Below are 25,811 nucleotides of genomic sequence, written 5' to 3'. Positions count from 1 at the left end.
AATAGTCGGCTTCTCATCACCACGGTTGTTAATTGTATAACACCTGGTGAGGTTCCTCCTCTTATGGATGAAATAGCTAATCGCCATAGCATGCGGATACGGACTGCCTTCTCAAACAGGAGAGAAATCATTTCGGTCTTCAACGCACTCAAACCCATGCTCCGGGTTGCTCCGGGTGCTCTTCATCGATTTCGAGAAAGCTTTAGATAGCGTGAGTAGGAAGTGTATTTGCTGTGCACTACACAGGAGGAAATATGATGGCGTAAAATGTCACTTGCTGTACCGAGATAAAATGTCGGAGGATTTTGAGGTCCAAAGCGGAGTCCATCAGGGTTGCATCCTGTCATCGATATTATTTCTTCTTGTTATCATTGATGTTTTTCATGCTGCCTTATCCGAAGGTGTGGAGGAACTCAATGGACGATGACACCTTTGCACAAAAACTTCGACTACGCTGACTGATGACATCTGTTTGCACTCTCGCCGGGTCATAGACCTTGGCAAATATCTCTGAATTTGGAAGGAGGGGTAAGCAGAACTGGACTGAATATAAACAAAACAAAACCAAGGTTCTCAGTCTGATCGGTCATAGTTCTCTCCAGAGAGCATCTAAGGCGGCGATCAATTCGTATATCTAGGAAGTGTGGATTCCGCCGACGGTGGCATCTAACTAATGCCCGATGCATTAACTCAACACGAAAATCAAGTTGAGACTTTGTACAGAGCAGTGTTCTTTCTGTGTTGTTATACGGGAGTAGCACATAAAAATTGAACTCCACTGTTACTCGAAAATTCCAAGCTTTCATCAATACCTATATGCGTCGTACCATCGATGTACGCTGGTCTGACACTATCTCAAAGAAAGACTTGGGTTGGAGTACAGGCCTAGCTCTCGTACGCACTGTGATCGGAAGAGGGAAGTGGTAGTAGATAGGTTGCACATCAAGGAGGGGTGAAAATTGCATTGGGGGCTACGCCATGCAGTGGAATCCACTCTCCCAAATTGAACTTGGGTCAGAACAGTAGAGAAGGAGCGCGGGCATCTCGGGAAGTCGGTAGGGCAGCTGAAGGGCATTTCAGGTAACCGCGGACGATGGCGCGTAGGTGTCGCCCTATACCCCAGCAAGGGGTAATGTGTGGTGGGGGAGAAGCTATAGCTTCTGAGCAGTCAGGCCGTGTTGGCCCATTGTACTCGAATCAAAGTTTAAAATAATTGACGAAATTCTGCAAAAGGTGTGGTGCAATATGATTATAACGTACGTCTTCGATCACTTTGTCAAATTCAGTTGGAGATTCTGGGGTTTCTACTTTATTACCTGCGCCTTTGGAATGTGATAAAGGTTCTGGATGGAGTTCATATGAGGGTTGTTGTCAAGAAACTTTAGCGTAGAAATGCTGTATTCTGCTAAATAACCCTTTACTTTCAAAAGACAAAAGAAATGCCAGATTTCATTACTATTGCTTTTGCTTAACTAATAATTTATAAACAGCGATTCCAGCAACAAGTGTCGCGTCATCAGCTGCATAACGGGCCAGCCGCGGCTTTTCAGGTGTGTCGAGTCCTTGTGTTACTTTACTTGCTGAGAAGTCCTCCAGAGTTCGCCCCTTGTACACAAGCGACATCAGTGATTCCGACTTCAAGGTTACGTCGAGAATGCTTCCTTCGCAGCCTGGGTGCGGAACGTTGACGAATATCCGCTGTTCAAAACTGTTCTTGCCACCATTGCGAGAATCTGTGGCGGCACATAGGAGGCATTTGAGGAATTTGAATCCTTGCCGTTTCAACACATCTAAAACTGTTGACCCCGACAATTTGGACAACTGAATTACGGGGAGCTGCAGCATACTTTGCGCCTGTTTTTCTGATTATCTGTTGATGTTCGTTGTGTTTTATCATTCACACGCAATTTGAGAGCAGACAATTGAAAAGTAATTTAGGCGTAGACTTCCTGTGCCACTATGGGTTGTTGGTGAACCTGAAGAACAAAGCCTTAATAGACCCCGCAATCTCCTTAAAGTCGTCAGGAAAAATTTCCACGTGCACAAACGACACTCTTTCCATTGTTTTCGAGAACGTTGCCGACCATCGTAATCGCGCACTCCTCCGAAAATATCGCACCATCACTACTGAAAGTAGTTTCTCCCAGCCGGTTAAGCACGAGGTGCAACACCACATCAACACTACAGGCTCCACGATCTTTTTAAAGGTACGTCCCCTGTGACTCCAGAAGTGAGCTGTTGCAAAGAAAGAGTTCGATGATCTCATGAAATAGGGTATTTCCAGACCTTCCAATAGCTGTTGATCATCTCCACTCTGTTTGGTCCCTAAGCTAAACGGCGAATGGAAGCCTCGCGGAGATTACAGGCGTCTGAATGCTCAGACAATTCCCGACCGGTACCCTATTCCACTCATCCATGATTTCGCGCATTCACCAACAAACTGCGTATTTTCACAACTTTGGATCTCGCCAAGGCGTATCATCAAATCCCTGTTGCTCCCGAAGACATATCGAAAACGGCTATTCGCACACCGGGCCTACTTTTTTCTCGAAGTTAGGCAAGCTCCCTGGTTTCAAACGTCACAGGACCGCTGCATACAATCCTCGGTCCAATCGGATGTTGAAGCATTAGCATCGGACACTAAATCCCGCCTTAATAGCTCGCGACGATCAGTCGTGGTCGGGTTCCTTTCGTTCTCCTCGGCCCTCGCCCAGCTCAACGAAAGGAGTTCACAGCCAGCTTCGCTGAGATGGTGCATGGGGAGAGTCTGCGACTTCCCGGCGACGCTGTGCTGGATATCAGAGCATGGTTAAGCGATTCCAGCATGTTGCACTTGCTCAGGGAGGCAGTTTCGAAACTGCGGCCGACTCCACCTTTCCGCGCGAACTTCCTTCGCTCCTGATCCGAACCGCCGGTGTGAGCGGACCAAGTTTATAAAATTGCAGTTTAGTTTGACTCCGCGTGGTTGGTCTTTAGGGATTTGAATCTTTGCCGTTTCAACTTGGAATACATCTAAAAATCCATTTTCCGCTACATTATGGGTTAGGCATGCCGTCCTGAACCCAGATGGCAGTGAAACTTGATAAGTATACATGCAATGAAGCTGGGTCCTCGTTTCACTATTGTTCACCGATGAGCTTTCAACCTCGTAGCGAACTGCGCGGCAACTCATGAGGGGGTGCACTGTTGATCTGTAGAATGGGGATAATTTTAGCCGAACCTAACGCGCCACGATCCCTGTAGACAATGCTACTCTCCCTTTCGTAGCAGAGTTTCGCTTTCTGACCTGCCTGGTAAGGGCTACCAGTATTAGTGCCCTACATACTACCAAACTAATTCTGATTTTCCCACTGTTAAAAAGTTTTCTCGTATATTTCTGGGCAACTTCCATCAAAGAAAACTTCCAAGTTTGTTCGTCTTTTCTACTTTTCTGTAAAACATTAAAAATATCAGATTCTGAGTGTGAGTAGGTTCTAGGCTAGAAACTAGAGCCATCTCCCGCAGTACCTCTTTTTCCGCATTATGCAACGTCCCCTTGTTTGCCTTAGGACCTAATTTGCCTGGAACTCCCTCACACTTTGTTTTCTATATGGAAGAAACTTTTTCATCTCCTTACCTTTACCCTTTGTATCTGCTTTGGTTTAGGCGGTTAGATGATTTTCTAACGGTGTGTTGTTTTTTCTTGTCCTTCCTCGCCTTCTTCTTTTGATCCCTGAAGACAAATTGGGTGAAGTGTCCTCTCTTTCTGCTTTTCCCTAAGTTCGTTATGGAATGGACTATCTTCGATCCGTTTGGCACTTACTTGACATAAAGTGTGGTGGCTTTTTCTTAATCGTATCTTTTATTGCTTTTAGTCTGTAGAAGGAAATAAAATCCAGGATTTCCTCGATCAGTCCATTTTTCACGTCTTTGCTGAGGTGTTTCTGAAGGAATGTTATAGACCACATGTGCTTCATAAATATTGCACATTTCCTGATTAGCCGTGCGTCTTCGTCTCTAGCAAGACCGGTCGACTATCCTTCTACCGGGCTTATATCCAAAGCAATCAGCCTAGTTTTAGCGGTTCCTCTGTCTCTCTTTCTGGAAAGCATTATAGGCTGTTCGCATCAGTTTGCGAGATTTTCTCTGTGTTTGGCCATGCTGGTCCTAGTGTTTCGTCGGGTATTTCAGCGGCGCTGCGGCGAGCGACGCATTTTCGTGCTGTGCACAAACGCAGTGAATTCTTTCTTCTTCCAAACTGTATAAGGTTTATTCTCCATGGAAATGGTACCAACGCATCGCGCGGAAGAGAGCGGGCCGCAATAGTCCGGAACGGGTGTACCCTTGGCCACAAAACGCCTACCTCAGTTCCTTGCGGCCTGATGTACGCTTAGCTTATTCTGAAACCCACAGATAGGTCAGTGCTCGTTCAATGTGCGTACACCGCTTCGACCAGGGTCCCGAAGGGGTTGACTCTTGATACACGTCATAACTACCACCTTGGAAGAGCTAGACTGTCGACTACTCTAGGGACTTCACGTCACGAAGAATGGATGTGTATCGGTTTGCTCTTCGCCGAGAAATTTTCTGAAAATTGCTTCCTAGGACGCAGGTAATATGCCAGCTAGGAAGACAGAACTACTAGCTCGGGCGCTTTGGAGACGCAACTCCCCGTATCCTAAGCGATCCGTTAAGGATCCATGAATAATATAAGGAATTTCTTAGATTGCTTTGGTGCCAAAGGACTGCGGCCGTATAATCTGGGGATTTTCGCAACAACGGGTTCACTCGATGTCGATATTGATACAAAGCCCATGCATTAATTTTTTCTCACAGGTCCGCGGTACTCAAAGTTGCGCTAAATCTATCCCACATTCATTTGGAAGTGAAACTCTGCCGCAATCTTCAGGAGCGATGAATAGTCGGTAAGTAACCATGCGTCCTTTGATAGTAAGGACATAATCGTCACTGACTGGTCGATGATGGAAAAGGTTTGGATTCAGGTAGGACAGGTAGCGCTGAACTGCCAAAACATTCCTGAGGAGGGTAACCGGGCACTCAATTACATACATCGCTAGTAATTAGGAGGCTGATAAAATGACCTGCCAAGGGACTGGGAGGAACCAAACCAAGGTGGAACCAAAGCTATGATAGTATTTCGCGCTAAGTCATGCGGTGCAATTCTGCTCTGAAAGGCGAAGATGCAGCTAAAGGGTGATAGCGAAAATCTTTATGAAAGAACCTAAGGCCCCGCTATGTGTTATATTTGCAACTGACCAGTCTTCTCAGACGCATATATCTCAAAGAGGTTGTCTTCAATAAGGATGGAGGACGTCCTCAGATTCCTAAAAGCCTGCGCGCATCACAGACAGGAGGGCCTTGAATATGTGTTTCGGGTCTGAGTGCCTGGATGTGGGTCGTCCCCCAGCCTCTTACTATGTCAGGTTAAGTCTAAACTAGATGAAAAAATCTTCCAAAATCCTCTAAAGTTCCACAGGATGAAACCTTTATTCCTTCAGCGAAAGAAATTCTAAAGTGGTGGAACTTTTTGTTTGGGCTAGACTTCCTCCATTCCATATATATTTATCCATGTACGTACCAATGCATGTTTCCTCGCGTGTATACCTTATATAGAGAAAATATTTCAAGGTCGTATTCGTTGCAGTGTGTGCGTTGCATGACGCCTTGCACTCTGCCCCGCTAGTAAAATACCACATGCCACTGTTCCAGTTTAAATTTTACTACGCAAATAGGATAATGGAGAGTTCTAGGAATCGTTGAGTTTGCATTAACGCTAGTCGACATGCTGTCGCTACATCTACATAGGAGGTACCATCCTTGTCGGGCATTTGTTGACGATGAAATGAAGTTTAAACATAAAAACTGACGCCAAAAGTGTCTGTTGCAATTTTCTTACTCGCCCATATGGGGAAAATGCATGTGCATGCTCTGATATTATTATAAAAAAAATTACGTGTTATGGATGGTATTCTGTTTGATTTGATAATGCAATTTACACATATTTTGTTGATATTGGTTTGTGGGAATATTTATTGCTGAAAAAAATGTAAAGGTGCATTCACACATTCGGAAGAGCCTCGTTTTTGAATGCTCGTGGGGACATTCCCAGGGAAGTGTAAATGTGCAGAGCACTCTCCAGTGAATTGTAGGGGTTGGTTTATGAAAGGTTAGTAGTATTTAGTACCTCATTTTTTATAGTGTAAACATCGGAAATTGGGGCGCAATAACTTTTGCGAGGTAGTTCAGAGCTTGTTGGCGTATGACTTACATGGGTTATGGTGTTATGCTTTATTGCTTATTAATTCTTCACTCGATCGTAATTAAATGTGAAAGGCTAAAGCCTATAAAATTCAAAATTACCTGGAAACTGAGTGAAGGCGATAGGATTTTTAATATTATTATTATTTCCACCAGATGAGGGGAGGGCTTACTCGGTGTCACTCCTTGCATATCGCGACAATAATATTGTCCTATCAATAAGCTTATTAAAGACACAAAAATAGACCCTAACTTTTTAAAGGAGGATGACCGCCACAATTCTGCAACGATGTCAGAAAGTTCCTCCTACATATTCCCCATTTGAAGTGCTATCATTTTTTAAGGGGGGCGTTCGTCGTTTTTAATTGGATTTGAGAGAGAATCTCCCGCTTCTCTCTTCATACCCTCCTCCCTCCTCCTATCGTGATGATATCATCATCGTCATCATCAACCGCGCAACAAACCGTGTTCAGTAAAGAACTCCATACATTCGGATTTTGTGCCCAGATCCATCAACTCGATATCCCTAAAAGCTGTCTGGCGTCCTGACCTACGCCATCGCCCCATCTAAGGCAGAGTCTGTCAGGTCTTATTCTTCTACCATAGATATTCCCTATATAGAGTTTCCGGGCAGGATCATCCTCACCCATACGGATTGAGTGACCCGCCCACCGCAACCTGTTGAGTCGAATTTTATCCATAACCAGACGGTCGTGGTATCGCTCACAGATAGATAGATGTAGGCTAGGAAAGCGTCCATCCTCATGTTGGGGACCAAACATTTTTCGCAGTATTCTACTCTCGAGCGCGGCCAAGATCTAGCAGTTTTTTTTTGTCTTCACAGAATACATAAGGTCTGGCAAAATCATTGTCTTGTACAGTAAGAATTTGACCGTATGATGAGACGTTTCGAGCGAAAAAGTTTTTCTAAGCTGAAGCAGGCTCTGTTGGCTGCCAACATTCGTGCCCGGATTTTATCGTCATAGCTGTTATCGGTTGTGATTTTCGACCCTAGATAGGAGAAATTTTTAACCGTCTTAAACTTGTAGTCTCCTATCTTCACTGTTTTCGTTTGACCAGTGCGATTCGATGTTGTTCGTTCTTTTGGTTTTGGTGCTGACGTTGCCACCATATACTTGGTTGCACTGCGTGATATTCTCCCTTTTTATTTATGGGACAGATAATGCTCGTTGCCAGCCGTGAGCCATTGATTCGCTGTTCAACACCTTGAAGATAAGTTTATGAACCGCTTGATGTAGTTGGTCGCCTCCATATTTAACCAGTTCGGCTGTAATTCCATGGCGGCTTATGACTTTTAAGCCGATGAATTGCACGGACTGTTTATTCTATACTTGGTGGTGGCAATATTTGTCCGCCGTCTTCAGCTGGCGGGACCTTCAACTCACCGACATTATGGTTGTTCAGCAGTTCATCGAAGTTTTCAACACATCGTTCCAATATGCCCATTCTGTCGGAAATCAGATTTTCCTCTTTGTTTCGGCAGGATGAGCAGCAAGGTATATAAGGTTTCATCATGCTGACTTGTTCGTAAAACTCCCGCGCCTGGTGCCGTTGCTTCCTGCACTTCTCGAGTTCACAGATTTGTTGGTTCTCCCGGGCTTTCTTTTCCTGTCTGTTAGGTCGCTTCCCCCCCTCGACGAAGTTCGTGATAGGCTTCTGCGCGTGTTTGCGTTTTTTGATCATCAGCATTCTTCCGTTCCATTGCTAGCTTTCATTCATTGTCGAACCAGCCGTTCCGACTTTTCTTGCCGTATCAATGCTAACGCTCTTCAGGTGGCCGTGAAGATCATTTGTTGATGCTTCATCGGCAGGACATCTGTTAGCTGCGGTTATTGCGCGATCCATTTCCCCTTGTACGTGTTACGGAGGGCTTTGTTGTGGAGGGCTTCAGTATTCAATCTCACTTGATTGTCAGAAGTGATTATAGGTGGCGTTGTTATTCCAGCCTGGGGCACAATGCCAGCGAGATAGTGATCCGAGTCTATATTAATAATAATAATAATCGTTGGCGCAACAATCCATATTAGATCAGGGCATTGAAATGTGTTAGAGCACAGTACACTGTAGGAGGCAACGTGGTCAGTATTACGCTCACGCGAGATTATTACCCTGATGTGACTCAGGTACTCATTCACACCTGAGTTGACTGGTATCCGATATCAAATCACGACAGAAATCCCATCACCACCAGTGAGATTTGAACCGCGACCCCCCGTACGACTACCTTGTGCTCTAACCACTCAGCTATCCGGACACCGAGTCTTTATTGCCAGCAACGTCTTGGATAGGGACTGACCTCCTGGCTATGAGTTTTAGCTATTGAAAACGGAACATGATTGGTTTCTGGAATGTGCGCATGCTCCTCGACAATGTTATCGAGGGTCTCCAAAATGTTCGCTTTCTCCAACTCGAGCGAGAATTCCAACGACATGGACACTCTGAGATCCTCTCGCTCATGCGGCAATGTGCTTTTGCACTCTGGAAAGCCAAGTGGTAGTCGACGTTAATCTGATGTTGGATTCTTACTTACACCTACCCCAAAGCGCATTTGATTTATCAGCTCAAAAATTTTGACTGTTAAATTCCAATCCAGGTTAATGTAATAATATGGTTGCCCTCCATCACTTGGTCGGGTATAGCGCGTCAATTACACCGCCATCGCTCGTGGTTATCTGAAATGCGCTTCAGCTCCCTCCATGACTTTCCGAGACGCTCGCACTCGTCCTTCATCTGCACTAAGTGCCCTTGGCGACCTATTCGTGGGCCACTTTGGGAGAGTGGATTCCATTGCATGGTATAGCCCGTAATGCAATTGTTGCCCCTCCTTGATGTGTGACCTATCTACTGCGACTTCCGTCTTCCTATCACATCACATACGAGTGCCAAGCCAAGGAAGAACTATCATGCTGATCGGGCGATAGATACATGAGTAACCCGTCTGAGAATATCGATAACGATTAGGCAGGTTCTTGACAGGTCGGGAGTCGTAATATCTGGTTGTAAGTAGTAAGTTGTAAGTAAGACGAAAGATGCCCCAGGTCGCAATGATTTCAGAAGTGTATATCGCATCACGAAATAATTTGCTTGTTGTCGTGAACCTTTCGAAGATCCTGTGTGGAACGAAAACTGGTAACACCTCATCCATGCTGACGAACAGATGAAAAGGTGGAAGGCACTCTTCACCACGGTACTTAACCGTATCACATTCAGTGAAATTCCGCCTCTTGTGGATGAAATGCTAATCTCCGTAACATGGGGATACGAAATGCTTTTCCAAATAGAAAAGAAATAATCTTGACCGTCAATGCACTGAAACGGAGGAAACCGCTGAGCTCGATAGTTTCCCCGCCGGCTTATTTGTCGTTGCTCTTGCAGTTTCACCAGATTTGCTAATTCCACGGCAATCCTGGGAATCGGAGCTCTTCCCAGAGAGTGGAAGAAGATTCCAAAGAAGGACCTCCGCCTTAAATGCGATAATTAAATAGATGTCCCATTTGCGCCGTTGCAAAGATAATAGCTAAAATAGCTGGATCCACCTGCATTGAACACACCAATATCATGAGGATCATTTTGGAGCAATGCGTGGAGTTTAGATCTTCGCTTCAATTGCTTTTCATTGATTTTGAGAGAAGGGAGTATTTCTGGAGTGCCTTACGCAGGAGGGATATTCTAGAGAAATTAATAGCTATGTTTAGAGCGACATATTATTATATAGAGGAACTTGGAAAAAAAGTCAAGTAGAGCCGGACTCTAATTTTATGCATTAATGGAAGGCGTTAATCGATTTTTATGGCTAGGTGGTTTCTGACAACGGTGGAACCGAGCTTGATGTTGTTCGACGCAATAATAGCGTTAGATCCACCTTCGCCGCCTTGTGTAAAATCGAGAAATACAGTTACCTCAACACCAAGTTGAGACTGTTTTTTTTGCCTTCCTGTATTCCCACATCTCTCCACTCAAAAACTCTAAGCCTTTGTCAACATTTGCCTATGTTGTGTCATCGGCATATTATGCCCTGATACTATTTGGAACGGAGGTTTGGTCAGTTCACAGGCCAGTCAAGAGGCGAGTTGATCAAAGTGCGCAAGTGGTAGTGGATAGGTCACATATTAAGGGCGAACGAAAATTCCATTGCTACTTACGCCATGTCCTCTCAGTATGGTCGACGAGTGGGCCAGCCGAGGAGTATTTGGCACTCAAGGAGGTGTGTAAGGTTCTTGGGAAGTCCTGAGGCGAGCTGAAGCGCGTTTCAATCGGCCGTATACGATAGCGCGAAGACATGGTTGACTCCACTAAGGTGAGGTGACCAGCATATTTCAGTGGGAGTTTGCTAGAGGTCGGGTGGTCTTCGTTTGAAGTGGGGTTTTCCGTTCTTTGCTCTTATCGGATAAAAGTTGGGCTGGTGAAGGAAAGGATGGTTGATAGGAAGGACTAGTCACTGAACATCTGTATAATGGAATTGGCTTGCAGAAAAGCAGATGGAAATTGTGGATTTTGGAAAATTGGAATATGAGCCCATTTAGGAGGCAGGCCGTCGTGAGCGTTTTCTAATTGAGTCTGAGAAGAATGTCTGATTTTTGCAGGAGAAGTGAGTTCTTAACCTAGTTTTTAGATTGTTTGACTAATTGGAAATGTGGAATTGATTGTTCAATTTTAGTGGAGAAGATTATAGGTTTGCGGTTGTTGTAGTTAAGCGTTTTTTGAACAGAAGTAATATGGGCACTCTTCCAGTCTTTGGGGAACTGTTCACAATATGGTTAAAATGCTTGCAGTGCATTTGTTAAGGGGTGTGGAGGGATTTTCCCAAGGTTAGTTGCTTTTATATGCTGCTATTATTTTAGTGATGGTGGTGTGCCTGACTTTTTGAGGGGACTAGTCAGTGATCAAAGGGGCATCCTATGCTCTGACTTTGTTCGATTGGAGCGGTGTTTTGCGATGTATTCATTTAGTTCGACCCCAAAGCCTTGGCCTAGAATGCGGCGAATGCAGTGATAGCCTTGAAGGAAGTGTTTGACAAGTATGTTTGATTTCTAAGGAGTTGAATATGATCATCATGATCGCTGGGAATAACAATAATAGTAGTGTTTGTGTTGGTAACCACGGAGATGTTATATTACTGAGGCAGTAATCGAGGTACGTTCCTTTGTTAAGGGTAGGCAAGGTGTAAATTGACAACTGGTGAATTGAAGACTTCAAAAGGACTGCTTTCCCATATTTTCGAGCCTAGCTAGGCTAGACGCGGCTAAGTGCTTGTGGGCGGTACACTTCAGTGTTTGGGGGCGATCCTTCATGGTCAATTTGACAATATTTTTAGGTTGTTAGAATAACTTTATCCTCTATGTCGATATTGACCCATTATAAAGGCTTGGTTAAAGTGGGATAGAGTTGGTTAATTGGATGATTTGTATTTCAGATCAGGAATGGTCTGTGCCTTTGAGGCTACCTACTATTATTAGGGATTAGGATTTGTGTCCTATAGTGTGTGTGGATGCTAGATATAGTATGAGCATCGAACGATTGATGGGACAATGACTTTAGTTCATAGAAATGATGGTTCATATGACTATGAGTATGTAAATAATAAGGGGTTTGGTAGATATCTATGTCTTTTTTAACAATATATTTTTATTTTCTTTGTTTCTACTAATATAATTATTTGTTGATCATCCCTATCAAATGACAAATGTTGCTTATTACTAATTGTGTTTTTCTTATTTAAGGAGATTGTTGTTGATGGATGCCAACTAAAGGAGCCAGTCTATGACTACACTTTTAATTTGACTGCCTTAAATTCTCTTGGACGTACCGTGCATAATGAAAGGGGTGACAGAATAGAATTTAACGTTTGCGGAGGATTATCACGGAGTTGCGGTGATAAAACCAATGTGGGGGCATGCCTAACGAAAAACGACGGAAAAGCATTTACTTTAGGTAATACATGTTTCCAAATATTTATTGACTGGACTGTTAGTACAATATATGAAAAAAATATGGCAGTCACAGTGATCTTCCTTCTTTGAGTTCATATATTCCTTTTCATTTAAGGTAAAACCAGTAAATTGCACTACAAAAGTGGCAGATTGTACTTCAGTTTTGTGGATGGCGAAAAATGCTCTGGTGATAAAAATTACACGTTATATTTGACTCTCAGCTGTGATTACACAATGGATGTGTATCCCCTGGATGTGATACCGACAGTAGGCCTTAACAAAATTGAAGAAGAACCCTTACCAATTTTGATTAATTTATAGGAGGATTCGGAATGTACATTTTACATAAATTTAAGAACAATTCATGCGTGCCTACCATTACCAGCAAATTTAGAATCGAACGTTTGTAGTGCAACAGACGACAAAACTGGACATAAGTTTGATTTGATGCCATTTAGTGATTCAAATTACAGGTAAATTATGTTTTATGGAAATATTAAATGTAGGGGCCAGGGCGTGTTGATTAGAAAGTGGAGGGAGCAATGAATAGGTCACAAATTGAGGAAGGGCTCTATTGAAGGTGACCAACAAGTGTATTACTTTAGGATTACTTGTCGCAGAACAGGAAAGAGGATTGCAAGCTTCTCACGAAGACTTGGGAGAAGCTAGAGCACATTTTCAGGAACTATCAACAGTGGTGTATTTGGCCCTCTAAACACAACTTTAGGAGTTGATAGTTCACATGGATGGACTGGTAACTGTAGCCTGTTCGCTTATTGTTTGTCCTATCAGTGAATAGTCTTGGTCTGTTCTATATTCGACTAGGTGTATCTGATCTTCCTCATTTCGTTTCTGCATATTTGGTTTCCAGGACCCCTCTCCGCGGTTATTGGATTTATCAGAGTTTTAATATTGATCCTCATAGGTTCCACGCCTTCGGCCATTTTGATTTGCTGTCCATCCTGTAGGATGAATTTGCTATGCCTACAGGCCACTGCTGTCTCCGATCGATGGAATAGTTTTTTGGTTTCGCAATCCCTTATTTTATTCATACCAGTGGATTTGCTAATTGTCTTGGGATCCACTTTAACGTTATAGCGCTTTCAGTTGTGAGGATTTCCTCCATCCATCTCTGTCCATATCCCAATTTCTGCTTCAAAAGAAATACTAGTTGCAGGTACCACAAGAAATGTGGCTACTTCTGGAATTTGCTTCACGATAATATACCTTACTTAAGGTTTTTCATTGGGAGAGCGCGCTTTCTTCCTGCTGATTTTGTGACTGGGCTGCTTTTTTGCTCTCTGTTATTCTGCGGATGTAAGGGTTATCTCATCTCTCCTCTTGCACACGGAACAATCCGGCGAGGTAGTTTCTTTGTAAACTTGGAACTTTAGCAGTTCACCAGTACACAGGTGACTTTCTCTGATTCAATCTTATTATGTGTCCTCTTTAACCTGGCCCTGGAGAAAGTGATCCGTGATGCTGAGGTAAATGCGAGGGATACGATCCTCTTTAAGTCCATTGTAATGAACTTAAGGCAAATAGGAGGATGATCGTCCATCACTTTCGACCGCTCTCACTCCCCACCTTTCCAAAAAATGTCAAAATTAAGACCAGCTTTGGAAAATGCTAAACGAGACCTTTCATTTAATACCAAATACTATATTTGGTGAAAAAAAATGTACACCCACTTTTCCATGTATGGGGACTGTCTGACTGTCTGTCTGCCGCCCAAATGAAAGTGGATTTTGTCTGCCCAATACCCAACAAGAAGCAAAAGGTTCGTCACGCTCGATCGCCTCAATTGCAAGGGGATGATGATTAAGCACTGGCGACGCTAACGATCAGCTTCAACCCTCGAGAAATCTGGCGATCTGAAATTGTGTTCGCTTGGCACTCTGAATCGCAAAAAACTCACTCGCTAACAACAAACTTAAATTCCACAAATTTATTTAAATTTTCATTCTCCCGTCAACACTTCTTGCACTACCAAACTCTAATCCCTCCAAAACAAACGAAAGTTGCACTCCCAAAATCACTGGCTATTCCGCGGAATGGGCCCAGGTGAAAAATCCCTCCAGCGAAATTTCTCTCGTTCCCCACAGTCTTGCTTTCACCGCTCTTCCCGGTGTCATTCAAAACCTTACTCCTCGTCTCACCGGCCGTTGTACAGTTGTTCAACTACGAGCCGGTCCCCATGCTCCTACGCTCGCCTTGAACTCTGTTGAACTCCGAGAGTTCATGTTGTAGCAACATGCACGTGCGCCTACGGATGCGGCCAATCATTCCCCTCTGTCAAGGTAAATTCGCCCGAGTGCATTCAATAATGTGCAATCTGCGGCGAACATTAGGGTAATTGCACATTATGAAATGCATTATTTGAGCAAATTAAGTCAGAAAGAGGTGAATGAGATTCCACCCCCGTCGCGAAGCTGCCGTCACTACACCACCCAACTACTGGCCTATGCTGACGATATTGACATCATGGGAAGAACGACCTCAGACGTACAAAACGCTTTCAACCAGATCGAGTAGGCGGCGCGAGATTTTGGGCTGCACATCAATGAACGCAGGTCAAAATATATGGTAGCAACGTCAGCACCAAAAACAAACCAACCAACAACATCAAACCGCACTGGACAAACGGGAAGAATAAGGATAGGAGACTACAACTTTGAGATCATTGATAATTTCTCCTATCTAGGCTGGAAAATCACAACCGATAACAACTGCGACAATTAAATCCGCGCGCGGTTGTTGGCTGTCAACAGAGCCTATTTCAGTTTACAAAAACTGTTCTGCTTGAAACATCTCACCATAAAGTCAAAGCTCTTACTGTACAAGGCAATGATCTTGCCAGTCCTCATGTATTCCTCGGAGACTTGGGTTCTCAAGAAGAATTGCGAACTGTTGGTCGCGTGCGAGAGAAGAATGCTCCGAAGAATTTTCGGCCCCTACATGACGATGGACGATTCCGTAGCCCACATAACGATGAAATCTATGAGCGGTAGCATGACGGCTCAATAGGTTACGGTGAGCGGGCGACTTAATCCGTATGGATGAAGATGGTCCAGCCCGGAAAGTCTATAAGGGCAATATCTATGGTAGAAAAAGAAGACGAGGCAGACCCTGCCTAAGATGGAGCAATGGCGTAGGTCAGGACGCCAGACAGCTTTTAGGGATATCGAATTGGTGGACCTGGGCGCAAAACCGGCATGTCTGGAGTTCCATATTAAGGCAGGTCTAGACCGAATACCGGTTGTTACGCCGTTGATGATGATGAATCTTCTTATGGGCGCCGATTGTTCAGTTCACTAACGATTCAGTCGCAGTTATTTTGTCCGCGTCCCCGTCTTGTGGCCCTTTTACCGCTCCTGAGAAAGTATTGCCAACGCTGATTTTCCCGAGGTTTCACCTGGTGGGTATTTACTGGACATCAGAACATTGGGAGGATTCGTTTGTCACTTCGAAGGCAATGTACTGGTGATTATTGGCCGTGAGCACTCTCCATCGTTGCACCACTGACACTAAGGCCTCTGTAGCGAAGGTCACGTTAGGGATAGTGCCCGGAGTGCTACCGATATTTAGGACAATAACTCCTTTCGTGGCGGTCATCTCGAAAATTTGCATACCCTGGGAAACTGGTTGAGGCATGTACCATTTGAGGGCTCTGGGTTTAACGCTTTCTCCATCTAGAACTCTTCCTTCCGTGTTTCGAATCTCGTCCTCCATGGCAGCTTATTTTGAAAACTCGTTTACTGTGATGCTGATAAAAGTCATTTTACATAACGAGCCCAAACACAGCTATCTCCTCGGTTATGGCCTCGCATTCGCAGGTTAATCGTATCTCTAGCCTAGATGTAACGAGATATCACGAAGATGATTTCGGTATTGCTCGCTAGAGGCAACAAGTCAACTCTTCTTTTTTGCACCATCTGCCCCATACTGTGCCCCCGTATTCCCAGTACTAAAATATGGTGTAGAATTGAACTGTTCCTCGCTTTATGCTGCATGTGATCCACCGGATCTTTATTTTTCTGCAATTTAGAAGCTGGCTCGTTGGCTTCTCATGGACGGTGACAACGGCCACTTTTTGTCCTCCGGAGTTGATATCTGTATCTCTCACATCGTTCACATCTGGATAATCCATTTTTATCGCTTCCTCCGCCTCCTTTTTGTTCGCTAGACAATCCAAGTCCCACATTTCTTGGATGCATATAAATATATAAACCACAACTTTCGTGTCTAGAGTGCTTTGGACTGTTTCGCAGAACGTGTACTTCTTGTCAGTTTTCGACCCAATTTCGACAAGAACACCGTGTTCTTTCGAGTCCGCCGGATAGTCTTCAGCGTCAGCGTCTTCAGACTTGGCGTTATTATAAATTTTTCGATGAACTTCTTCGAAAGATCTCATTTCATTTGACTCGATAAGAAGGGCGTCTGCCCGTGGTCCCCTCTCCTTCTTTTGTTTTGGCACTGGTGTTCTCTCTGTAGTTCACCTCGTCTTTGCTATCCAACTTATGCTGAGGTTGCTGTATTTTTGTCTTTTTTTGGCGTTGTTTGATCCATTTGATTACGACCTTATGGAATTCTTCTCGCAGCATCCGTTGTTTTCCCCCGACTCCTTTCATCAATAGTCTGTTCCCCCTTTGGTGGGCTGAGGTACCGCGGTTTGCGCAGCTTGGGGCTGTGCAGGAAACTTCGAGCCCGGGAATCATCCCCTTCCCTCTCGGCAGTTTTGAGGGAGGGAGATGTTGAGTGCACCAGACAGTGCTAGACGTTTCTTAACTTTAATTTAATAATCTCATATTCTCTCCGTGTAGTTGGAGCTTATAACTCAATTTGGTTTCCTTCTGTCAGAGTTTCAGACCGTGGAGGATCGTATTTCATCATTAATGTCTGCAAGCCGGTATTATATGGACAGGATAGTATGTGTCCTGCGGATAGTGGTGTCTGCTATATTAATAACAACGCAACGGATATCAAACAAAAGTAAGTTCTTATGTAAATTATTGAGAAAGATACTAGAATCAATTGGAATTCCTCCTTAGGTTCGTTAACTACGGAATTGCGTCACCAGCTCCAGTATTTGAAAACGGTCAACTGTATATGAATTTCTCATCGAATACTAAATGCAATGACAAAGAAAATATTTCGTCTGTAATATACTTTCTATGCTATCGGGATGTTGAGGTAAATGATTTGATCTATATAATCCAAAAATATCTATAGATATTGCTTTATTTTTTCAGCTTGGAAATCCAGAGTTTATAAGCAAAAATGGATGCAGATATGAATTTTCGTGGTTGACTTCACTAGCGTGTAACTATGTCCAGCCTTGCACTACTCTAGTCCCATCGACTGGGAAAAAGTAAGTGAAATTATCTGATTGACTTTGGTTTTTTGTAAATAGCACTTTATTTTGCAGGTATGATTTCAATCCGATTGCTGGTGTTTATAATGTTACTCAGGGGGATAAGCATTATATGGTCGGCATTTGCAAGGATATTGGATCGCCTTGTTTAAGTGGTGATGGTAAGCTGGCTTATTCATTACTATTTTATTTCGTAGTCTATCGTTCGTGTCATTTTCTCAAGAGTCATATTCTTTTCCTGAGCCTTCAAAAGGATCATACCGTTAGAATCCAACAGCATGTGGTCATTTTACTCAATCATTCAATTCATGAATAAGTTGCCGATGACACTTACTGTCTGGTAACTCTTTCTTGCGGTAAACAGGATTTATTTCGAAATTAGGAGATTGGGGGAGCCACAACTCTATATACTCAGGCCTTTCATTAGGCCCATTCTAGTCTCCTTTAAAATCGCCCATTTAAAGCCTGAGAAGGTCTTCTAAGGGCAGAGAGTGCGTCGATTTCTCTGTGAAGGTACCATTGTCTACAATCTGAGGAGATCGGGTAACTGCATATAAAATGCAGTGTCGCTCTCCTTTTCTTTCGCATATTGACTATATAAAACCAAGATTACCACCCCTACTTTTTCCATATGTTTAAGAAGCACTGTTCTGTACAAAAGCTCTACTAGCGTTATCGTGTTCTTCCTCTTAAGGACCAATAAAAATGTCAGGTTCTTTTACAAAAATTTCGCTTGTCTTTAGCTGCACGAACCCTTGCAGCCTTACCAAAGTGGACTTAATAGTGCCAAATACTGACTTTGGCCCTACCATTTTGGGCTCAGGCATTTGACGAACCAGCCGTTTAGCCTTCTAATTGTCAGCAATTTTCGAGTCTCTGGTACTTATTCATGAATGTTTTGTTCAGTCGGCCAAGTTTACGTAGTAGCAGGATCACACCACCTTGCTTAATATGATATTGCTAGTTAGTGCTGATATTACTACTTGACTGTTGGAAACACTCATCTCCTGGTTGTCGACATTTTTCCTGAAGGGTCGGACCACTGAAGATTATTAAGTTGTAATTTCAAAAGAATCATTACTATTTATCGGTCAGTTTTCTCCTTCATTGATTATTACAAAATATGTCCTCTCAAAGTCAAATTTGGAAAACACATGATTAGTACGTATTAGAACTGTTTGTTCAGGGATTTACAGATGGACGCATGACTGTACGATTTCATCTCCAAATGAATGGGGAGTAAATTGCTGCTTCAGGAAGCTTCAGCTCAGCGTCAGACATTGGATGATGCATGTATACATCAAAATGGAGTTTTTATGGATGCGTATATTTGCTGGTGGTGGGGATAGCTCAAGGTATTAGTTGGGATGAAGTTTCCTCAGACGAAATTCTACCAGATTGGAAACGATACTGATCCTGGAAGTCATTCGAATTCCCCGATGGGTTCATTATGCCAAAGGGTATCACGTGTAGTTCCCTTCTTCGTTGCCTTTGAATGGGCGTTCGCGGCGAAATTGTACAGTAGGATCAGTGAGTCAAGTGTGGAAACGAATATTTCACTGTTTTGTGCCAAGACCAGAGTAAAACCATTAAAAACGAAGACTTTGCCGAAGGTAGAACTGAACGGTGCTTTTAAACCAGGCTGCAAAAATCCACTGATCAATCCTGGGTTTTGGTTTACGTCAAATGAAAGTGTGCTTGAAGAGCCATCTCCCCGACCGAATTGTAGGATGGATTATCGATAGGATAGCCTGTTTACGGGTATTGCCGAACAAGGAAATCTTCTGCGTTACTCAACCTTTTGAAAGCTGGTATGGTTTGTGGCTTACGTATTCGGTTTCATTACTTGCAAGAAGGGACCAAGCTGCACCATGGAATACGAACGAAGTCAGTTGAGAATCCTGCGGTTATTACAAGAGACGGAGTTTGCCAAGGAGATTGACGATCACCAAGAGATCATCAACGACCACAGTTATCCGATTCTCTTTCTAAGAGATCATTATGTTACCTTCTCAATCAATCGCTTCTATAATTCGAAGCTATTTGAGAAGGCGGTATCGGATCCTCAACTATGTAAAGGTGCTTTGTAAAAGCTGCATAGATGCCTTACATGTGTGAAATATTCCAGTCAGCGGAGTCAGTAGTTGATAGGGGACTTAACTGCTGTCTGGATCTCGTCGAGCTCCCTTTTCCAGCACTGCGGGGTAGATTATGTGGGCCTTTTCAGGACGCGGATATCGAGAGGCCAAGTTTAAAATACTTTAAAAGGGCATGTTTTCGTCCTCGTATATATGCTTATGAAGGTTGTACATTTGAATTTGTGAGCGTGAGGTTCCACCTACCATCCATCGATACCTTGTCGCAACAGACCTTTGGGTCTGTTATCATCATCGCGAGAGTGATGACGCTTCATTGACGCTTGTTTGGGGAATAGGAAGAATAATCGTTTGCTATTTTTGGAGTTCTTTATTGACTATGAGCTATTATACTTACTTTTCTTGAATATAAAACTATATTAAAATCTATTCACTATGGCACGCACTTTTCTCAGAAACGACCGTACCGATTAACACGAAATTTGCTAGGAAGGTGGGAACTGTGAACCCTCACGCATGCTGCACGTGGAACTTAAATGGAGTTCCCATATACCTAAAAGAGGGGTGCAATTTTTTTTTCACCGAATATAGTAATGTGGGGTATTAAATGAAATTAGTACTTTTCGAATCAGATATTAGTTTTAAAATTAGTTGGAAAGGGGAGGAGTGCGAGGGTCTCAAAAAGGACAATTACTTCAAGGACCTATTCTCAGAAATTGGCAAACCGAAAAATCTGAAAAAAATCTGTGGCGGCCCCAGCATATGGTATCTGGGCCCCTATAATACTCTTTGTTACGATACGACTCAAATTAAGTTAAAAATGGTTTGTTTTAATATTTTGAAAATTTACCGTAAACCCCCCTTAAGTTCCCCCATGAACCGTAAAATTTTGCAGTAGGATAGGTTTTGACAACATCATACTGGAAAGTTTGGTGGAAATCGTACTATTATTAACAAAGTTATAGTGGCGTCAGATAACTACTTGCTAAAAGATAGTGTCCGTACTACATCGAATTGAATATCAGGTGTATTGAACGTACATATTTACTCGCAATATGTAAGTGGAACCATGTTTTGACATAAAGATTCAACAAAAACCTTTCATATTTGAAACGCGGAGCGGTTTCCGACTTGTTGATATTGATGTTGAATGTAAATGGGAAGCACTTAAGGGGGTCATCCCGTGTGTCGGGTTGGAGAAATTGTTTTTTTTTTTGCATGAATTGTATCTATATATAGTGGAGAATATGTGGGCAAAGGGATTTTCCGATATTCCGAGTCATTCAGGAATTACAGTGTTAAACAGGTAAGGAGTTTGCAGCCGCGGCTAGAGTACTCGATGAGAAAGAGCGTCGAATCTTTTTTTACCTATTAGTTTTTTACCTGAGCCTTATAAATTCGAACACAGTTATAAATATAAAAAGATGGAAAACCAATCAATTGTCTAAACTTATTTGCTGTTTGGAATAAAAAGGATAATCCAGTCTAGAGTGAGCACTGAAAGGCTTTCAAGCTATACTCAGTTATATTCTGTTGTAAGTATTGTGCTGGTTGTGTGTTCAGTGATTTTTTTAAATGGATCGTACGAAGGGAGATCGCTTTAACGTTCAACGTCATGCTCGCATTAAAAAACGAGTATTTCGTAGGAATCGATACTTATCAGAGAAGAAAAAGGACTTCGCAGCAACATCAGCAAAGAAACTTTTAGCAAGCATGAAGATGGATGTTCCAATTTCGACAAGTTTTGTATATTGCATATTGGATTTTGCTGGAGTTCTCCCCGGCATTTCTGCAAATAATAAAATATACGTGGTAGTAAAAAAGGAATACGTAGGATATGTCGAGAAAAGAATGGGAACGCGGCTTAGAAATGCAAAGAAGAATCACAAAGGCATTGGTGGAAAAGGGCTTGAAAACTTACTGATAAGGTTATTAACGACCTCACTACATTTTATGGGCTAGCTATTCGTCGACACGAATTCGATAGAAGGAATGAAGCAAGAAATTTGGGCAACTTTCTTCCATAAATGTTCTACAGATGGAAATTCTCAGCATCAAAATTGTCCAGCAGGCGAGGACAGTTGGTGCAAATGGCGCAAAGCGAAAGCTAAAGGAGAACTGGATAGTTTCCACCACGAGAAGGGACCTTTGACTGAAGAAGTTCAAACAGTCATCAAACCAATTTACGAAGATTTGTCACGAGATGATCTCTTGAACAGATGTTTAGGAGCAGAGACCAGAATAACAATGAGTCGTTAAATCTCGGCTTTCGCTCCTAAACACCTTCATTCTGGGGCCAAAAATTTAACTTTTAATATTTTCTAATTATCCTAGTTTGCGGACCGTGGAATATTGTCAAAATGCCATTTAGTTTTTTTTCCTCTGATGAACACAGCGCCCTCCAGCGTGGCAGCAGAAAACACCTTTTTTTGGAGATGGGTGCATAAATTGACGCGTATTTCGAAAACTAGCTACGATATTAAGCTGAAAAATTTATCACATACACTAGAGATATCATTAAACATATGGTGAAAAAATCACATTTCTATCTTTACCCAGTCCTCCAAAATAATTTTTCAAAGAAAGCCAAAAAAAACTGACCCCCTTAATTGGTTTATTGTTCTTTCGTCAAACTGGAATAGCTGGTAAATATTTCTTCCATCTTTCTGGTTATCGAAACCGTTGACCGAAGGTAGATACTTGGATGGTGCATCCGTCGTTGATATGGATTATTCTAACTTCCTCCATAGTCACTTCGTGACTCTGGCCGCTGCAGCTGTTCGAAATAATCGTTGGTCTGCTGGTGACTTACAGTCAGTTATTCGTCGCCATTAGCTTCTTTCAAGAGACTTGGCACGTAACTTCATGTAAGTGACATCTCGGTTTATTTGGTCGTTCGTAGATATATATCAAACACACAGTTGGGCATGTCATTTATGTTCTTTGTTATTTTTGGTGCGCATAAGTACATTTTTTTTTGCCGAAAACACGGCGCTAGTTCAAAGTAGTCACTTTGGTTGAATTCGGCCACGAAGGTATTGACGTTGACTTGAGGTACCAGATACCGACCTACTCCCATTGCTCGAGGAATCGTCGTCATGTGCAGCAAATCATACTCACGCTTTCCGATTAAAAAGAAATATCCAAAAATGAGAATCTGCTCTGCGTCCTTTCACAAGGACATTCTTTCTTGCGGGGCTTTCTGAATCTTACATAATGGCCTTGTTTTGTTTAGGATATTTGTGGTCGCATTCGTTAGGGCTTCTTTGTTCATGAGGCTCAACAGATTCGCATGTCCATATAATCCAGCAGTGATGCGGTTATATTTAGTATTTAACTCGTCAAAGTAGTTCACAGCTGTTAAGTTGGTATACACAGCCTGTATGCTTAAGCTACCCGAGCCTACTTTGCATTTGGTTGACTGACCCTATGACCATATTCAGTTTTTGATGAATTCTTTTTCGATTAGAGACCGCTACTTTATAAGCTTCTATTTGAGCGTTTAACAACACGTTAATCTGGGTCGGGGTCTGCAGCGCGGTAAGTTATGCTTGTCGTAGATCCTCGATGTTGTTGTAGATCTCCTCGTTTACACTGTTGTCAATATTTTTCCGAGTAGACCTCTCCACCGTCTCTTCAAAATCGGAACGTCAAAAGGTTTATCAATTTTGGGATATTTGCCTTTAAATTTAGGACGCCTTATTAGTACGTCGCAATGGGTTGTTGCTGCTGACGCCGCTGCTTTATAGCACTGCATTCGACTGCTTTAAGAAATCTAACTTAACCCTCAATTTTCCTTGAATAATTCGAGATTGTCCTAACCTTTCGAAGTGATATCCCGCCTGAGGTTTCCACATCTGATACTCATTCGTCGAAATATTCTTTGCAAGCTTGGCATGACTCATCGCTTTTTATGACATACTACAGAAATTGCAGCAGTTTCAATGTTTCTTGACTTTACAGGATTCGGAGGCGGCGGCGGTGCTCGGGACCTTCCTTTCTCCCCTTTTTCCGACTGTTACCTATGTGATAAGTGTTTGTCGTTGCTTTTGTTTGCCGCAGCGGAAGGTTCATTTTCGGGTTCACGCTTCTGCTGTGATCTGTGATAATATTGTAGTATCGTGACCGCACGTACTCTTCCTACGCTTCTAGGGTGAATGGCTTTAATGTGGGCCAGCGGGCATTTCGCTGGTGGTGTATTTTTCTCTAATTGGCCGGGCCTTATGTAGTGAGCCTCCTTATCCCTAGTAGTGTCGATTTTCATCTCATCGACTCCTCAAAGCATCTCAATATTTTTATTATTTTGGTCAATGACGACTTGCACTTCCCTTCCTCAACTCAATAGGGTTCAGGACTTTTAGTTGTGGAACTATCTGTTATTTGGATGGGGTAGGTAGGTATCAGTGGCCGCTCCGAGGACCCCAATTAGCGCTTTGGTGCGCCGTTTTGATGCCACATACTCCCTAAGACCGTGACTGTTGTTATGGGAGCAGGGAGGCAGAGTTCAGCCGGCTCAAAGGGTAGTATAGGTCCCGGGGCGAAACGTGGATCGGTACCCACGATGGAGCATAAAACCTGGGAAATGCCTGCTGAACCAACACCAACAGCTCTACTACCAAACCCTATCTCCACCTCCACGTGGTGACCGCTGGGAGCTCTTTCTTGACGAAAAGCTGCAGACGGAGAAGGATGAAGGCGAGTCTCCCGCGCCTAAAAACGGGACAAATTGTACCAACTGGTCCTCCAGGTTGGGGGTTGGGTAGGGCTGACAACCCTACACGGAAAACAACCTGTTACGAAGCCACAACAGGAGCCTCGGATAGGACGGATGTTAAAACGACGGACCCGGCAACGACAAAGGAACAACGATTTGCGCATTTTCTCATGGAACGTGCGCTCCCTGTACAGAGATGAAGCTGATAAGCAGCTAGCCGATACCCTGTCCCAATATAGGGCTGATGTAACAGTGTTGCAAGAGATGCGATGGACAGGGACCGGTTTCCTGGAGAAGAGCCAATACACCATATATGATATTATAGCGGCCATCCAGTAAACCATGTGCTCGGAGTAGGTTTCTTAGTCAGCCAAAAAATGAAACCTGCTGTTATCGGCTTTGAAAGTATAAGCGAACGGCTATGCACTCTGCGATTGCGAGGCAAGTTTAGAAATATAAGCCTCATAAACGTTCACGCCCCTACAGAGGAGACTGCAGAGTCGGAGAAGGATACCTTCTACGAGGCAGTAGAAAGAACCCTCGAAGCCTGTCCCAGATATGATATCAAAATCATACTTGGGGATTTTAACAGCCAAGTAGGGAAGGAGCCCGTATTCAGGCGATACGTTGGCTCCCATAGCTTACACGAAAAAACAAATGATAACGGACTGCGGACTATTCAATTAGCAGGGTCACACGAAATGGTTGTTGGAAGTACCTGGTTTGCGCGGAAAGCGGTCCACAAACATACGTGGGCCTCTCCAGACGGGACCACTTTCAACCAAATTGACCACGTGTTGATCGAACGCCGCCACCTCTCAGCCTTGATGAATGTCAGAACATATAGGGGGGCCAATATAGACTCGGATCACTATCTCGTTGGCATGGTGCTCCGAGCTCGAATAACAATACCACCTAGAATCCCTTCTGACAATCAGGTGAGAGTGAACACTGAAGCCATCCACAACACAACCCTCCGCGACACCTATAAGAGGGAAATGGATGCCGCAATAACCGCAGTCAATAGAGGACCTGGAGATGAAGCATCAACTAATGATCTTCACAACCACCTGAAGAACGTTATCATGGATACGGCCACAAATATACTTGGCCCCAGCCGCAAAAGGAGTCGGAACGGCTGGTTTGACGATGAATGTAAGCTAGCAGCAGAACGGAAGAATGCCGCATACCGAGTAATGTTGCATTCTCAAAGAACGCGGGCACGCGCAGAGACTTATCACGAACTCCGTCGAGCGGAGAAGCGACTTCACAGACGGAAAAAGGAAGCCTGGGAGAACCAACAAGTCTGTGAACTAGAAAAGTACAGGGAGCAACCGCACCAGGCGCGGAAGTTTTACCAACAAGTCAGCAGGATGAAGCCTTATACACCTCGATGCTCATCCTGCCGAGACAAAGAG

General features: G+C 43.4%; 1 protein-coding gene across 1 annotated transcript in view; it reads left to right on the top strand.

Annotated features, from left to right (window-relative positions):
* Window positions 1–25,811, top strand: part of LOC119656560 (cation-independent mannose-6-phosphate receptor) — a 532,053-nt gene that overhangs the window by 5,856 nt on the left and 500,386 nt on the right. The window contains exons 2-8 of the mRNA XM_038062941.1: window positions 12,000–12,210; window positions 12,325–12,476; window positions 12,531–12,682; window positions 17,070–17,201; window positions 17,261–17,402; window positions 17,462–17,580; window positions 17,638–17,744. Coding sequence (XP_037918869.1) covers window positions 12,000–12,210; window positions 12,325–12,476; window positions 12,531–12,682; window positions 17,070–17,201; window positions 17,261–17,402; window positions 17,462–17,580; window positions 17,638–17,744 — 1,015 coding nt within the window. The remainder of the gene's footprint in view (window positions 1–11,999; window positions 12,211–12,324; window positions 12,477–12,530; window positions 12,683–17,069; window positions 17,202–17,260; window positions 17,403–17,461; window positions 17,581–17,637; window positions 17,745–25,811) is intronic.

This window comes from Hermetia illucens, chromosome 5 (genome assembly GCF_905115235.1).
Source record: "Hermetia illucens chromosome 5, iHerIll2.2.curated.20191125, whole genome shotgun sequence".
In the NCBI taxonomy this organism is placed as follows: domain Eukaryota; kingdom Metazoa; phylum Arthropoda; class Insecta; order Diptera; family Stratiomyidae; genus Hermetia; species Hermetia illucens.
The sequence above is the reverse complement of the archived record's forward strand: the minus strand, read 5'-3'. Positions and strand labels throughout refer to the sequence as shown.